Source organism: Glycine soja, chromosome 8 (assembly GCF_004193775.1).
Source record: "Glycine soja cultivar W05 chromosome 8, ASM419377v2, whole genome shotgun sequence".
In the NCBI taxonomy this organism is placed as follows: domain Eukaryota; kingdom Viridiplantae; phylum Streptophyta; class Magnoliopsida; order Fabales; family Fabaceae; genus Glycine; species Glycine soja.
Window position 1 is genome coordinate 19,711,264 of NC_041009.1, and position 15,852 is coordinate 19,727,115.

The window sequence follows — 15,852 nt, forward strand, 5'->3', positions numbered from 1 at the left end:
AGGAGAAGGGAAAGTTAGTTAACAGTTAGACTATTAATAAGTTCATTACTACAATTAGGATATTAATAGTTAGTTAAGGGGTTAGTTAGTTAGTTAGAGGTTTATTAGATATAAATAGGAGAATAAGGATAGGTGAGAAAGCATTTAGTCAAGCAGAATGGGCAATAGAGAGAGAAACAGGGAGAGAGAGAGAAACAGGGGGAGAGCGAGAGAGAGAAACACAGAGAGAGAGAGAAACACGGTGGAGAGAGAGAGAGTGAGACAAACAGATAGTTGTGTCAAGTTGAGAGAGGTCAGATATCGCTCTAGAGAGAAGGAGCTAGAATCCAAGTACGGAAGAGTAGACGTAAGATGGATTCCAGAACAGCTTCACTCGGCAAATGACGACGATCACGGTGGAGTATGGCACGAAGTAAGGAGCAAGCGGAAATGGAGACCGACAGAAAGCAGGGATAGAGTGTACACGAACAGCTTCAAACGTCAGGACAGAACGGGGACATGGCGAAACAAACTCGACGTCACGACTTTCTACTTTTCTAGATTCCCGGCTGGAATCAAGGAGGAAGACCTCTGGAAGATTTTTCAGAAGTGGGGTAAAGTTTGGGAAGTCTTTATTCCCAAGTATAAGAACAAGGAAGCCCAGAGGTTCGGATTCGTTAGATTTAAAGACGTACAAGATGAACGGAAATTGGAGTTACAGCTTGATGCTAACATATACATCGGAAGCATGAAACTTTTTGTAAATAAGCCGAGATATGACAGGGGGAAGGTGAGTCGGAATAACAAGAGTGTCACTTACTCACAGAGGGGGGAGATAGTGGGGAAGGAGACAAAGCCTTTATTTTCTGTGGATAGGAAGAGATCCTATGCGGAGGTAGTTAGAGAGGAGATGGAGGTTGTAGGAGGCCCTTACCGTAAAGGAGAATCATCTTTAGGCAAGGCACGGTCAGAGCAGAGGACGGTGGTTTTGAGCTCCCATAAGGAGACCAACGAATGGCTCCAGAAAGCTTGGATTGGAAGGCTCAAAAACAGAGGTATGTTTGAGAGGCTGGAAGAAGAGCTTCAATGGATTTTAGATGGAGAGGTGAACCCATGCTACTGGGCCGACGACTGGATATTCCTTCCCTACCTGGATGATTCCAAGGCGGAGAGAATCATTCACGAGGAGAAGATTTCGGGGTCCTCTCCAGTCACCGAGCTTCAGAAATGGAGCCCGGATATTAGACCAGATCACAGGCTGACATGGGTCCGGATATGGGGTCTTCCGCCGACGGTGTGGGCGCCGGAAATCATGCAGAAGGTGGTGGAAGATTTTGGGGAGATGGTAGAGGTGGACGGGTCGGTGGAGGATCGTAGGAGGATGGACGTCGCTCGAATCCTTATTCGTACGAACAAAAGGCCGCGTCTTCAAGAGGTGGTGCTGGCCACCATTGACGGTGAAACCTTACCACCTGGACGTCTTGGAGGAGATGCCTGGTTATTGCGCGCCGAGGAAACATCAATGGAGCGTAGCAGATTTCCCGCCGTCCCCGTTCTCGACACCACCAAATACTCCGATATTGGCACGCGACAGCCCCCCAGCTACTCCAAACGGTGGTTCCGACCACCGTGATGGTGAATCGCCCAGTCAATGGGGCAAGCACCGGATGCTTTCCAGTAGCTTTGTCCAATGGATAAAACCCAAAGGTCAGAACCAACCTGGTCGGTCCGTCATTGTCAACGCCGACGTGGACCAATCACACGAGTACCGTCATCAGAAACGAGTAGAAGCAGGCCTTGGTGCAGTGCACGAACCCAGTAACGTTCACTTTACCCAACAAGGCAAGAATTTAAATGTCTCTGTTGAAAGTAAAAAGAAGAATAGCATGCAAAAGGAAAAAAGGAAAGCCAGAGTCAAACAACATGGTTTAGACCAACACAGAGACCTTTCTGTGATAAGCAATGGAAACAGAGCTATTTGCAAAGAAACGGGAAATTCGGAGGCTTTTATGTCTGAGGATATGTCCTCCGGCAGAAGAGAAGATCTCGTGAAGGAGGCACCTTTAGTTAACACATACAACGAGCCTTTAGAATCCAACGAGCCCGAAGTTGATTTGGGCCCCAAGGTTATGGGCCCATCTGAATCTGTCACAAAGGTTTATGTTAGAAGAAAATTGGTGCTGGCTAGTAGGGGACAGGCCCAATATCATAAGAGTCCAACTATGAACCCAGCAACGGGCTTACAACCTGATGACATACCTTCAGATCCAGAAGACGAAGTGGAGAAGCAACTTGCCCTGTTAAAAGACCTGGGAGTGACCCATGGGAGTGATGTTTCGAAGGTCCAACAGTTTATGGAGGATATGGACACCAGAGTTAACACAAAGGCAGTCGAGATGGGCATTAAAAACCAGCAGTTATGATCATCCTTTCTTATAATTCAAGAGGTTTGGGGAGAGGAGTCAAGTGGGCAGCCATTAGAAGGACCATTATAAAGTATAAAGTGGACATAGCTTGCTTTCAAGAAACCAAAAAAGAAAGTTTTGATAAAGGGACTTGTCAGGCAATTTGGGGGGATTCATCATCATCCTGGGAGTATGTTCCCTCTATTCAGGCCTTGGGGGGACTGCTCTGCCTTTGGAACAATTCTGTTTTTGAGGTGGATACTAGAGTAAAAGGCAGTAATTATCTATTGCTGGAAGGGAGGTGTGTGGATATTAATCAAAGGATGGTTGTGGTAAACATTTATGCCCCTTGTGATCTTGCTGGGAAGAGGCTCATGTGGGATGATCTGAAACAGATGAGGGCATCCAAACCTCCTGGTATTTGGTGCTTCATGGGGGATTTCAATAGTATTAGAAACCAAGATGAGAGATTCAGCTTATCACAAAGTCGTGTTGATCCCCTAAGTATTTCAGAATTCAACTCTTGGATAGCTGAAATGGAATTGCAGGAAATTAAGTGTGTTGGCAGTACTTATACCTGGATAAGACCAAATGCAAGGGTCAAGAGCAGACTTGACCGTTTTTTGGTATCAGATCAGTGGCTTCTTTCTTGGCCTGATAGCTCTCATTATACCCTTCCAAGGGATTTCTCTTATCATTGCCCTATAATCTTGCAAACTAAGAAAGTGGACTGGGGCCCTAAGCCGTTTCGGGTAGCAGACTGGTGGCTCCATCAAAAAGGATACCAAAGAGTGGTTAGAGAGGCTTGGAGAGCTGATCAACAACCTGGATGGGGGGGAATTCTGCTTAAAAACAAACTGAGAATGCTAAAATTGTCAATCAAACAGTGGAGTAAGGAGTTTGGTAATATCAGCTCTAAGGAGATTCACAGAATTCAGCAAAAGTTAAATGCTGTGGAAGATATAGCAGCTACCAGGCCTCTGTCAGAAGAAGAGATCAACAATAGGCATTCCCTCCAGCAGCAGCTGTGGGAAGTTTCCACTGCTTATGAATCTCTACTGCGGCAAAAATCAAGATCAAGATGGCTTCAAGAGGGGGACAACAACACAGCATATTTCCATAAAGTTATCAATTCCAGGAGAAATTATAATTCTATTCAAGGAATTCTCATAGAAGGAAGGTGGGTTCAACAACCAGAAGAAGTGAAAGCTGAAGCTGTGAAATTTTTCCTGAAGAGATTTTCTGAACAAAACTGTTATAGGCCAACCCTTGATGGAGTACAATTTCCATCTCTCTCTCATAGTCAGAGACAGGATTTAATCCTTCCTTTCACAGATGAGGAATTAAAGGAAGCTGTGTGGAGCTGTGGTGGAGACAAATGCCCTGGGCCTGACGGTTTTAATTTTAATTTTATTAAACACTTCTGGGGAGTGATGAAACCCGAGTTTAGAAGATTTGTGGATGAGTTTCATGTTCATGGATGCTTCCCTAGAGGCAGCAATGCCTCTTTCCTAGCCTTAATCCCTAAAATAAACCACCCACAGTCCTTCAATGATTATAGACCAATCTCTTTGATTGGATGCATGTACAAGGTGATTGCTAAGCTACTAGCAAACAGGTTGAGGATTGTCATACCTAACTTAATTGATGAAAGACAAACAGCTTTCATTAAAGATAGGCATATACTTCATGGCATCTTGGTTCTTAATGAGGTGATTGAGGAAGCTGTTAGGAGCAAAAAGCCAGCCATGATCTTCAAGGTGGATTTTGAAAAGGCTTATGATACAGTTTCATGGTCTTTCTTGGATTATATGCTACATAGAATGGGTTTTTGTCTCAAATGGAGGAATTGGATCTCAGCTTGTCTCCACTCAGCAACCATATCTATTTTGATTAATGGCAGCCCTACAAAGGAATTTTGTCCATCTAGAGGGCTGAGACAAGGGGATCCTCTAGCCCCTTTGCTCTTTACTGGCCTTATGAGGGAAGCAGTTCGGAAACAGCCGTACAAAAGCTACAAGGTGGGGAAGCAAAAAGAACCCACAAACATTCTGCAGTATGCAGATGACACTGTTTTTGTGGGTGAAGCTAATTGGGATAATGTTGTGGTTTTGAAGGCTTTGCTGAGAGGTTTCGAAATGGTATCAGGCTTGAGGATTAATTATGCCAAGAGCCAGTTTGGAGTTATAGGGGGAGATGTTAATTGGATCAATGCAGCAGCTCAAACCTTGAATTGCAGTCTTTTAGAAACCCCTTTCAGCTACTTGGGTATTCCTATAGGGGTTAAATCATCAAGCAGTATAGTCTGGGAGCCTTTAATTAAAAAATGTGAGGCTAAGCTATCTAAATGGGCCCAGAAAAACATATCCATGGGAGGGAAGATCACTCTAATCAATTCAGTTCTTAATGCGCTGCCTATATACCTCCTGTCATTCTTCAAGATCCCTCAAAAGGTAATAAACAGATTGGTGAAGTTGCAGAGGAATTTTCTGTGGGGAGGAGACCAAGATAATAAAAAAATTCCTTGGGTGAAATGGGACATCGTCTGTCTTCCCAAGTGTGAGGGGGGCCTAGGGATAAAAGACATAGCAAAATTTAATACAGCTTTGTTGGGCAAATGGATTTGGGCCTTAGCTTCTGATCACCAACAGCTTTGGGTTAGGATTATCAACTCTAAATATGGAGGTTGGGAGGCCTTGCAGTCTGCTCGGGTCCAAGGAAGACAATCTGGTTGGTGGAGGGATCTAAGAAAGCTGTATCATCATGAGGAGCAGAGCATTTTTCAGCATTGCATGAGATGGAAGGTGGGTTGTGGGGATAAAGTTTATTTCTGGAAAGACAAGTGGATAGGGGAGGATTATACTCTCCAACAGAAATACAATCAGCTGTTTCTCATCAATGAACAGCAAGCTGATCTCATTTCTAAGATGGGGTCTTTTGACCAAGACAGGTGGAGTTGGAATTTCAAGTGGCGGAGGAATCTGTTTGATTATGTGAGTGTTCAAGCTGTGAATTTTATGGAGGAGGTCAATTCCATGTACATTCAGAGATCTGTCAAAGATGTTATGGTTTGGAAAGCTGACCCTAGTGGGGTGTATACCACTAAGTCTGCCTATAATCTACTGATAACTCCTTCTCCACCAGCCTTGGATAGGAGAACATCACAGCTACTTTGGAATATGAAAATTCCTCCAAAACATGCAGTTTTCACTTGGAAGCTTTTAAGAGGCAGACTCCCCACTAGAGCTAATCTCTCAAGGAGAGGGGTGAACATTCAGGATACTGCTTGTCCTTTATGTGGTGATGTGCAAGAGGAGGTGGGGCATCTATTTTTCAATTGCAAGAAGATAGTAGGGCTTTGGTGGGAGTCCATGAGCTGGATTCAGGCTAAGGGACCTCTAGCAGTCTCTCCAGTGGACCATTTTCTTCAGTTTTGTGATGGTTTTGGAGCTGTGAGAAATCATAGTACTTGCTGTGGATGGTGGGTTGCGTTGACAAGTACTATATGGAAGCATAGGAACTTCCTCATTTTCCAGAACAAACCTTTTGAGCCGCAGAAGGTCATGGAAGATGCTATGTTCTCAATATGGTCTTGGTTAAAGGCTAGACAAAAAGGTTACAACATCAGTTTTAACCATTGGTCTTCCAACATCTCGGATTCCTTTGGTTAAACCTGTATGGGATAACCTTTTTAGGTGGGGTAGCTTGGGCTTTTTGGAGGGCAGCACCACTGGTGCCTTGTATTTCCTATATCCAGTACCACTTGTACTGTTTTTGCATATATTAATATATATCTAATTTTGCCTTCCAAAAAAAAGGATAGGTGAGAGAGGGATCTTATCATTTGTAGATTGAGCATTAGCTATTTGTGAAAGAATAAATTCTTTGTGAAGGGGAAACCCTTGAAGAACAGTTTTCTCTCCTGTTTTATGTTCTTTTCTTACCAATCAATAAAATCATTTTTTTTCTTTCTCATTTCAATTTTCGGTTCCTAACAGTTGTCAATGCAGAACACTTGTTATACCTTTGTTCTTTCAGGACATGTAGATGAATGCATTTTGTTTAAATCAGATTCATTAACTCCATCTTCCTTTAAAATATCAACAGATGGCCTCCAATTTACATGATTGATATAGTTGATTTTCTTGATGCATGCCTCTATCTCTGATTTGTATTTCTCAACCCAAGCAGCAGATGACGCTACTACAGCAACACCTCCAAAGACGTCAATTATCAATCCTGATAGTCTGCAGGGAACAGTGAAACCCAATTCAAAATCAGGCAATCTTCTTGATCAGATCTACTTAGTATTTGAAGATGTACAAGGAAAGATATTCAAATAAAAAGAGATATATGCATCTGGCAAAACATATCAGGTATTAACATTATAGTACTATTGGTACTTGGTAGTACAATACATCAAGGGCATTACCGTTAACAACTGCCCAAGAAAACCAAAAGATATGATACATTAATTTATAAAGTGATGGGTAGCCAAAATGGTGAATGTTGGGCATGTATATACATATTGTTAAAGAGCTAAAAGGCATCCTTTATGAAATGAAGTTTAACATATCACATACTTAACTCTAACAAACCACATTTACACAAATGAGAATCACTCACAAAACAAGAAACAACTGACAGAACCCTGCCCAAAGGCTCCATCAAAACTCACCCAATGACTCCCTGCCATCTCCCGTAACTTTCCCTCCCCTTTATCTTTGCCTCTCTAATCATTTTCCCTTCCTTCCTATCCACCTCGCCACACAGGCAAGGTCATTACAATTCTAATCCATCTTCTGCCCCTTACTCATATTTGTAGCATATATGAGTGGCTGACAGTGTACATTAAAGTTTAAAAACTGAAACATAAAGAAAAAAAGTTCAAGCCTTCAACTCTTACCTGTCACCCTCACTATTGATTAGACGGTATGCATTGGTGTGGACTGATGGAAGACCCAACCTTCTACGCATTTCAACAGCTGCATCAATTCTTGTTTCAATCAGTTTCTCCATATTCAATGCACAAGATGAATCGCTGTATCATCAAGAATTGAAGATTAGAGGTCTGGTGATGCCATATGGAAAAGCAATTTTAAGAATTATTGTGTTATTTAGGAATTATTCATATTCTTATCAAATTTAGAAAAACATATTCTTGGGTAAATATTCTCATGTTAAGATATTTTATTTGATCAGGATTTCATAGCTTAGGAAAATCACATTTTGATTATAATGTCATATTCTATTAGGATTTATCTAGGATTTTTATTATCCATACCCTTTAGGCTTTATGTACTACATGCTTGGAAGACTTTTGGCATAATAACAACACAATTCCATTTCTTTAGAAAATATCTTAAACTTGAGTTAGAGGAGCACTCTGCACTAGAGGACTATTCTTGGTTTGTTAGTCAAGGGAATACCTTGCCCAAGAGAAGTACTCTTGGTTTGTTTATCAAGGGAGTACCTAGCCAAGAAGCACACTCTTGGTTTGTCCTACACTGTTTGTTCAATGGGCTTAAGCTGAAACAAAAAAGAATAAATACTAGTATTGTGTGTATATAATATACAAACCTAGTAGCTTCATCTTCAAGCTGCATGAGCCGAACACAGAACATAGAAACTGAGTTGTACATGCCCCATCCAATTGGTTTCTCAGTCCCATCTGCTACCAGAACAACATCCCCGGTCTTGGGAGGTGGCCTCCCAATTATTCTATCAACAGCTCCACTGTACACCATTGGGTTGCCATCCTTAAAGAGTTGTGTCTTCCCCTTTTTAAGTACAACCTTTGCAACACCTACCAAACACAAACTATTGATAAAATAATTCAGTGAATTTAAAAGAATATGACTGATGACTTAATCTATAACACTATATGCAAGTATTTGTGTATAGTGAAAGCACACAGATGAAGCCACAGTCCAAAACAGTGAAACCATTACAGTTGACATACAGCAATTTTACATAAAATGTAATGAGCAAAATAGCAGGGACAACGAAAATGTCGAACATATGTAGCAAGCCTTGATCCAAAAGTTAGAGTCAAAGCTCAGAATCTAGTAGAACTAATCCATAGCACCTCCTGTGTCTTTAGTAAAACATTATTACTTATTTACCAATTACCACTCTTTAAAAAGGTTTCATGTCTCGTTAGCTTAAAGTCTAAGAGACAATAGTTACACTTTTAACCCATAATTATCAGTATTTTATCTGTCTGCAGAACTGCAATTTTGGCTACATCAACAACATTTGCCCCTAACTTTCTGCAATTTCAACAACCAAAACCACAATTTAAAACCCTCATTAGAGTACTGTTCTCTACAACAAGCATTTTTATTTCAAACATTTGGTAATTGAACTAGTGAGCCTCCACCCCATGCCCTACATCACAAAACAGTTCATCTGAGCATTTTTCACCATCTTCGCTAATTTTTTACCACAATTTTGTCAAAACTGCCCATATGATGAAGGGCATGGGGTGAAATGGGCATTTTTCACATGGGCAATTTTGTCAAAACTCAATAAGAGTCCTACAACAACAAACCACTGAGCATTTTTCACCGTCTTTGCTAATTTTTTCTCTAAAATGCTATATTTTCAAACACCGTGAAGATTTGTCTCTGCTTTGGGAGGGAGCAACTTCGTACCAATATCATTGTTATCGAAAAAAAAAAACAGAGTTCGTCTGCTAATTGCTACATTATTTTCCGGCAGCACACGAGCAAGAACGAAAAATTAAAAGCTCAAACTAACGCGGGGACGGGACATACATACACCATTCTTTAATTGTAAGAACAGTTGTGGGCCATATAATAATCTCTAAAATGTGATAAAATGCAAGGAAATAGTTGTGTGGAATATGTTACGAAACGAATGAGTGCTCAGTGAGGAGGAACAAAACACAGTCAATAAATACACCTTTGGGTTGATGGAGAGCAATTTGTTGAAGGGTGGTTGTGGAAGCTGCTGCTGGCAAAGAACACACTGAGAGTGAGAGGGACTTCATCAGCAGCGTTGGCAGCTGCTTCATTTCTTCTTCCGAGACTGGGAGAGAGGGTTGCGCTCGCTATTTTTATGTTACCCTATATATTACATACATCACCCCACCGCCCAAGTCCCAAAGGACTTTCACCCTATACTTTCTTTTCTTTTTATGAGCGGATATTTTTCCGTCAAATTAAAGATTACTTGTTTGAGATATTGAGATGACTTTTTTCATCAATATTTTTTCATATGCATATGTTAGAAATCAAATCACATAAGGGATAAGATTCTTTACCCATCATATCACCACACCTTGTTGATACTTTCACCCTATATAATTTTTTGGTAATTATAGAAATTTAATTTAGAATAGAAATATAAAATTTGCAAAAATATAAACTTATGTGGATTGAAAGTGAACAATTTTTTTTACAAGGACTAAAATATAAAAAAATGTAATCTTACATAATTAAAAGTTAACAAATAAATTTAAAGAATTGAAAAGGCACAAATTTTAAAAGGACTAAATTCATGTTTAAGCAAAACAAAAGTTTTATAAATGTTTTGAAATCTTAATTCAATACACCTCATAAGATAAAACCATATAATAGGAAGCCCATGAGTGTAGCACATTCATTTAATTTAGAAAAGAAATGTAAATTATAGAAGGAGAAGAGAAATAAAATAGGTTTATGTTTTGTTTGATTTAGATGATAAAAATAAAAGAAAAACATTTCGATTAAAGTGTAAAAGAGATAGGATCCTCATAAAACCAACATTGTTTCTCTCATATTTTTTCATTCTCCCTTAAATAAACATAGCCTTAAGGCGAATCCTAAGATCAGAGAAAGTCTTACATACACACAACCCTAACATGTCACTCTTGCACACAACCACTCAAAAAATGGCACCTCACTATAATTAAAAAAATAAAGAAAAAATAAATGAAGGCACACGAGGTTTAGATGGGTGTGAACTTGGTGCTTCCCTAAATGCATTATTTCCAAAATCCAAAGACACAAAGGTCATTACCTAGCAGCAGCACACAATTCTAGTGTCCCACAAACAACAACAACATGAATGAAACAAAGAAAAAATTATGGAAGAGCACAATCAAGTGACACTCAAAGGTTTCCCTGGCAGCTTGGAGGTATTCGAGATGATGGAAAAAATTTGTTACGGTGTCTAGATCGACCTGTCCCCTTCTAATGTGGTCACACTCCAGTGTGCTAATGAGTTTTTAGGATGGAATCTCGATTCAGTGTCAGTGACTCTCAATTCAGAGCTGAGTCTTTAAATTATCGAGACTTGCATGATGTACCTCAGTGTTTTCTTTGTTTGTTTTTTCTTTACCTTTTTATTTAGTGTGTAGATTTAAGGTTCTGAATTGTTGCCTATGGAAGGTTTTCCCTTAAATAATTATATGGTTGTTTCCTAGATTGTGGGATTGCAGATGAAATTTTCCTTATGCTTTCTGATTTTGAATATTCCCATTTAGGAATTGCTTGCCAAATTTTCCAAATGCTTGCAACAATTTAGTGAATGCAAGCTTTATGGATTTGAATGTTTGATGCAGGTGGTGGAGTGATGGGGTGTTCACAAGTAGGGGTGAAAATGGGTTAGACTGGATAGGGCCTACCTAAAATTGGTATAACACTATGACCTGTTTTATATTTTTACAGCTTCAAGTCTCGGTTTGTTGCCCATCACGAGCCTATTGTTTATGCTTGAGTTTGGTTTTTGTAAAAGTTTGTTGGGCCCATTAGCCCATTTAAAAGATGTTTCATAGAAAAAAGTGTAAAAAATATTATTTTAAAAAAAATTAAAAGATTTTCATTAAAAATAAGATAATTTTAAACCACAAGATATAAACAAAATTTGTCTACAAACATTACATGTAACATATTACGAGAGTCTTGTATGTTTCACTAAAAGCAAATGATTCATATTCTGGCTACCCATTTATACTTATACGAATTAACATATTTCAAACATTAATTAAAATGATTCAAATCATCAAAATACTAAAATGATTTTGTAATTATAATATTATTTTTATTGTAAAATATTTTTATTATAAGATATTATTGCTAAATGGGTCAATCTGTCATGCTTAATAGGCTTTTCTTAAGGCTTATGACCTAACTTATGTAACTAAATAGGCTTTTTAAAAAGCATAAGCTAGGTTTTTCTGCTAAATGAATAGGGTTAAGTCAAGGCTTAAATGGGCCGAGTCGTAGGCCCCCGACACGTGATCCAGCCTATTTCCCCCCTTATTGGCGACGACCTTTGACGACACTTAAATGCTTTTAATTTTAGATTCTATTAATTAAGTTTTAATTTCTAATTTTTGTGAGGTGTCATTTTTTGAGTGATTGTATGCAAGAGTGACGTGTTGGGATTGTGTGTATGTAAGACTCTCTCCTAAGATGAACCTTGTAATAAGTTGTCCATGAGTGTAGTGCCTTTATATACCATTCAATTTATTGATTTTTTATTTAATGCTTGAGATCTTTGAGTGGTTACTTGTCTAATGGATTAGATTCAATTACATGATGATGTGGATGGGTTTTTCAAATAAATGGCGGTCTTAAATTCATGAATGCTTATCCACAACTATCATGTCAATGCTAGTTAATGGAAGCCCAATTGAGGAATTCGGTGTGACTAAAGGTTTAAGGCTAGGGGATCCTTTTTCCCAATGTTTATTCCTTGTTATGCCATAAAGGTTGAGTGTGATGTTTGATAAGGTGGTATTGTTTGGGACTTTTAAAGTGAATTAGTTGGTCACTAAATGGGGGTTAAATAGTGACACACAAACTAACTTGGTCTTTTCTGCACTAACAAAAATTTGCTTCTCACTATATCTTCTTAAGCTACTACTTGGAAATCGAAAGTTTGGTTAGGAGTAACCCTTTCCTTCTTAAGTACCTGGATAAAACAAATAATCTAATATGGAAACTCCAAGTTAAAACCAATGTTATAGTTCTTCTAAAAGTGGTTTTATAAATGACAAATTTTGTTTTGATAGATTATGGTTTTTTAGTATATTGAAAGCAAATGTTGCTTCGAAAGTTTTAAAAAAAATTGTAAAAATCTTTGATCAAATATTAGAGGTATACTTTTATAAGATGTGGTTTTTCAAAACTCAATATGAATATGTAACAATCATAAAATCATGAGAAGTAGTAAGGAAGGATACAACACATAAGAAATTCATACTAGTTCAATCTAACCTAGGCTACATCTAGTACATGCACTTGTAGGATTTTTCACTAAGACTAAGCACCCTTATAAGTGATATTCTTTCTTGTAAAGCCTCCACATGCTCAACACTCCTCAATAACCTCCAAAGGAAACTCCATTAGTATTTTCTAAGCTCACCCAAGTATTGTTGCACAAGCCTCTCCAAGCTCAAACCCAAAATAGCAACTATTGTTTGACTCACACAACAACTGTTGTGTTCACTCTAACTTCAAAAACAACAATCCCTTCATTGTTTTCCTATGTTTTTTTCCTCTTTTGTTTAGGGATTTTGGACATACTACCATGTTGCCATCTCCACTAAAGAAGGTGTTTATAGACACTTTTTTTAAATGGAAAAGGTTTGGCTCTAACCTAAAGTATTTTGGGTAATGAGGATTCTTCTAATATAAGCTACCTCTTAAATAGACTTTTTTTACCTTACCATTTCTTTGTGGCTCTTTGTTAAGGAATAAGACGAATTAGAACCCTTGATTATTTTGATTTGATGAAAATAAATATTAAATTTAAAAATTCAATCTAAAGCACATACATATGAAAAGTGTGGAGTCTATATTTAATGGATCAGACGATGGTAGATAGGCATTGAAGTATGTAGTAGTTAATGTTTTATGTTTATGATCCTTTGTGCACGGTGTGTCTGAATATTCTTCATAGGATGTATAGAATAGTAAAAGGGAAAGAGAGAAGTCAAATGATGAAGCTATTAACTCCGTTAAAGGGTGCGCCCAAAAGTAGTAACAATGTACTTCACAGTACAAAATTTGATTTTCCTTTCTGACGCAAGATTTGAAGTGCCCATCAAGGAAGATAAACATAATGCTTTATTAGATAAATTTACAAGTTGGTGACAAACATTTGATGTTGCAATTAATGCTCCAACAAACACATCTATCTCTACGCAACAAACTAAAGGTGAAGGTGGTTTAGAGATAACGATTGTAGACATGAAGAGTTGATGAAGACTTGTAACTCTTAGTTTTTATTGATGATGAGTTGTATATTGGAACACTAGTCTTGATTAGGATGTTTGTTATTTCATTAAGTGCTTGATTATGTGTGTGAAGTCATGCATACATGCATCTTAGACTAGGATATGTAATTCAACATGCTAAAAAATGATTAGCATTGCATTGATCCATGTTAGTTAGCCTTCAAGAATTGAAACATTTGTAACTTAGCTCTTAAAATCACTAAGTTTCAATTCTGCATCAGGATAATTGGCTATATGTTGATACAGTAGACTATATCGAGCCTTTGTTTCTCAAAATTAAGAATAGCTGACAAATAGTCAACTATCATTAGTACATAATCAACTATCTAGGTCTCTAAAGAAGTTTTTTGCTTTTGCAAACAATTGAATATATGGCAATATAATCGACTCTTTGTTCTTTAATAAACCCAAGTGATGTGAAGAACAATGTAGTTGATTATCTCTATGGAAGAAGTGTGGTTTTATCGAAAATAGATAAGGTGGGTATTGACTTGACTCTGCAGGTTTGTGAGACCTTACATCTATAGGAATTCACCCACTTGTCTATTTTATAAGCTTATTCCTATTAGCCACCACGAAAACCCCAACATTAGGTTAAGAGCCAATCGAGCACCCTCATTTTTGTGCCTACCTATAATAAAAAATAATTGTGCATCAACTATGCACCTATCATATACCAACGATAAATGAATGTTTTTTGTGCACCCACTGCATCCCCCAACAACATGAGAATATTTTGTGCACCAACTGTGCACCCATCGTATTCCCAACACCAAAGGGACATTTTTATGCACCCCTCATATTCCCAACCACACATCATACTTGGAATCCCCTACAATCTTAGATATGCACTTTCTTACCCACCATCCCTTATGGCTTGACTTAGGATCCAAATACATCTCAACAATCAACCATCTACACAATAACCCATCCCTTATATGTTAAAAGGGTCACTAAACCCTCTTGAGAAGTAGTTCTCAATACGTTGACAAGTCATTCATAGTCAAAACATAGGAGTAGTACTCAAAAAGATATCCCACTAAGTGAGACCCCCAGGTCGCATTAGTGGGTCGGAGTTTTGGCGTGTAACTCACCATCCTAAGTATATCTTTTTCAATAAAGATCTTCATAAGGATGTAACTAGCTCCTTTCAACGTATAGGGGTGATTCCAATTCAAGATTATCATTCATCATCAATATTCCATCAACCACTAGACAACCTTAATAATAATAATATATCAAAGTATAAACATCTCAATAACACTATGATATAATGTTCTCATCAATAAGTAAAAGTCATAGAATAATCACAACCTTATAACTATGTACCAATTTAACATTCCAACAATAATTCAAATGTCATACATAAGTAACATAGTAGACATACATAAGCTCTACACAACCTCTCACATAGCTTCAAATCCCATTATGTAGGTCCCACACTTAGCCTAGCACCTCTGAAACCAAAACCTTAAATTTGTACTCCTTAGTCTAGGCCTTACAAATCCCAAGCTTAGCATCAAGCTCCTTAGAGCTAATTCTCCAATCTACACCTCTCAGACCAAGCCTCACAAACCCCAAGCTTAGCCTCAAGCCCCTTAGAGCTAAATCTCCAATATTCACCTCTTAGGCCAAGCCTCACAAATCCCAAGCTTTAACCTTAATCCCTATAGAGCTAAATCTTCAATATGCATCTCACAAGCCAAGCCTCATAGATCTTAAGCCTTAGGCCCCCTAAAGCTAAATCTCCAATATGCACCTCTTAGGCCAAGCCTCACAAATTTAAAGCTTAGCCTCAAGCTCCCTAAACCTAAAACTCCATTATGCACCACAAAGACTAAGCCTAAAAAATCCAAGACTTAACCTAGCATGACAGATCTACACCTTCGCAAATTCTAGCGATTTTTCTTTCCATGGCCTTGTAAATGTAACCCAAGTGTGTTATTCACTCACATAACACTTGTATTAAAAAATCTATCCCTCAAAGGCTTAAACCATTTAATCAATTTCTTAATCTCTCCCAATCACTCAAAATGCATAAAAACCTAACACCTTTAAGCTTAGGATTACAAAAGGGGAAAAATAACAAATCAAGGGATACAGATGGACAAGGGCAAAACACTTACCTTTGAGAACACATAGAATTGAGCTTTGGGCATTGGGTCTTCAGATCCTTGCTCCTTTTCCCTCTTCCTCTTCTTCTTTATTTTTCCTTCT

At 38.3% G+C, this 15,852-nt stretch overlaps 1 protein-coding gene across 2 annotated transcripts in view; it reads right to left on the reverse strand.

The window, feature by feature from the left end:
- Nucleotides 1-9,524, reverse strand: part of LOC114422624 (ribosomal RNA large subunit methyltransferase I) — a 30,199-nt gene extending 20,675 nt beyond the window's left edge. Inside the window, exons 1-4 of one of the 2 annotated variants that reach the window (XM_028389078.1) lie at nt 9,312-9,524; nt 7,965-8,190; nt 7,291-7,425; nt 6,409-6,631 (exon numbers count right to left, since the gene is read on the reverse strand). In XM_028389078.1, the coding sequence (XP_028244879.1) occupies nt 6,409-6,631; nt 7,291-7,425; nt 7,965-8,190; nt 9,312-9,423 (696 nt within the window). In that variant the 5' untranslated portion in view covers nt 9,424-9,524. Of the gene's footprint in view, nt 1-6,408; nt 6,632-7,290; nt 7,426-7,964; nt 8,205-9,311 lie in introns of both variants that reach the window. The other variant, XM_028389079.1, reaches the window with a different exon arrangement.
- Nucleotides 9,525-15,852: the final 6,328 nt, after the last annotated feature.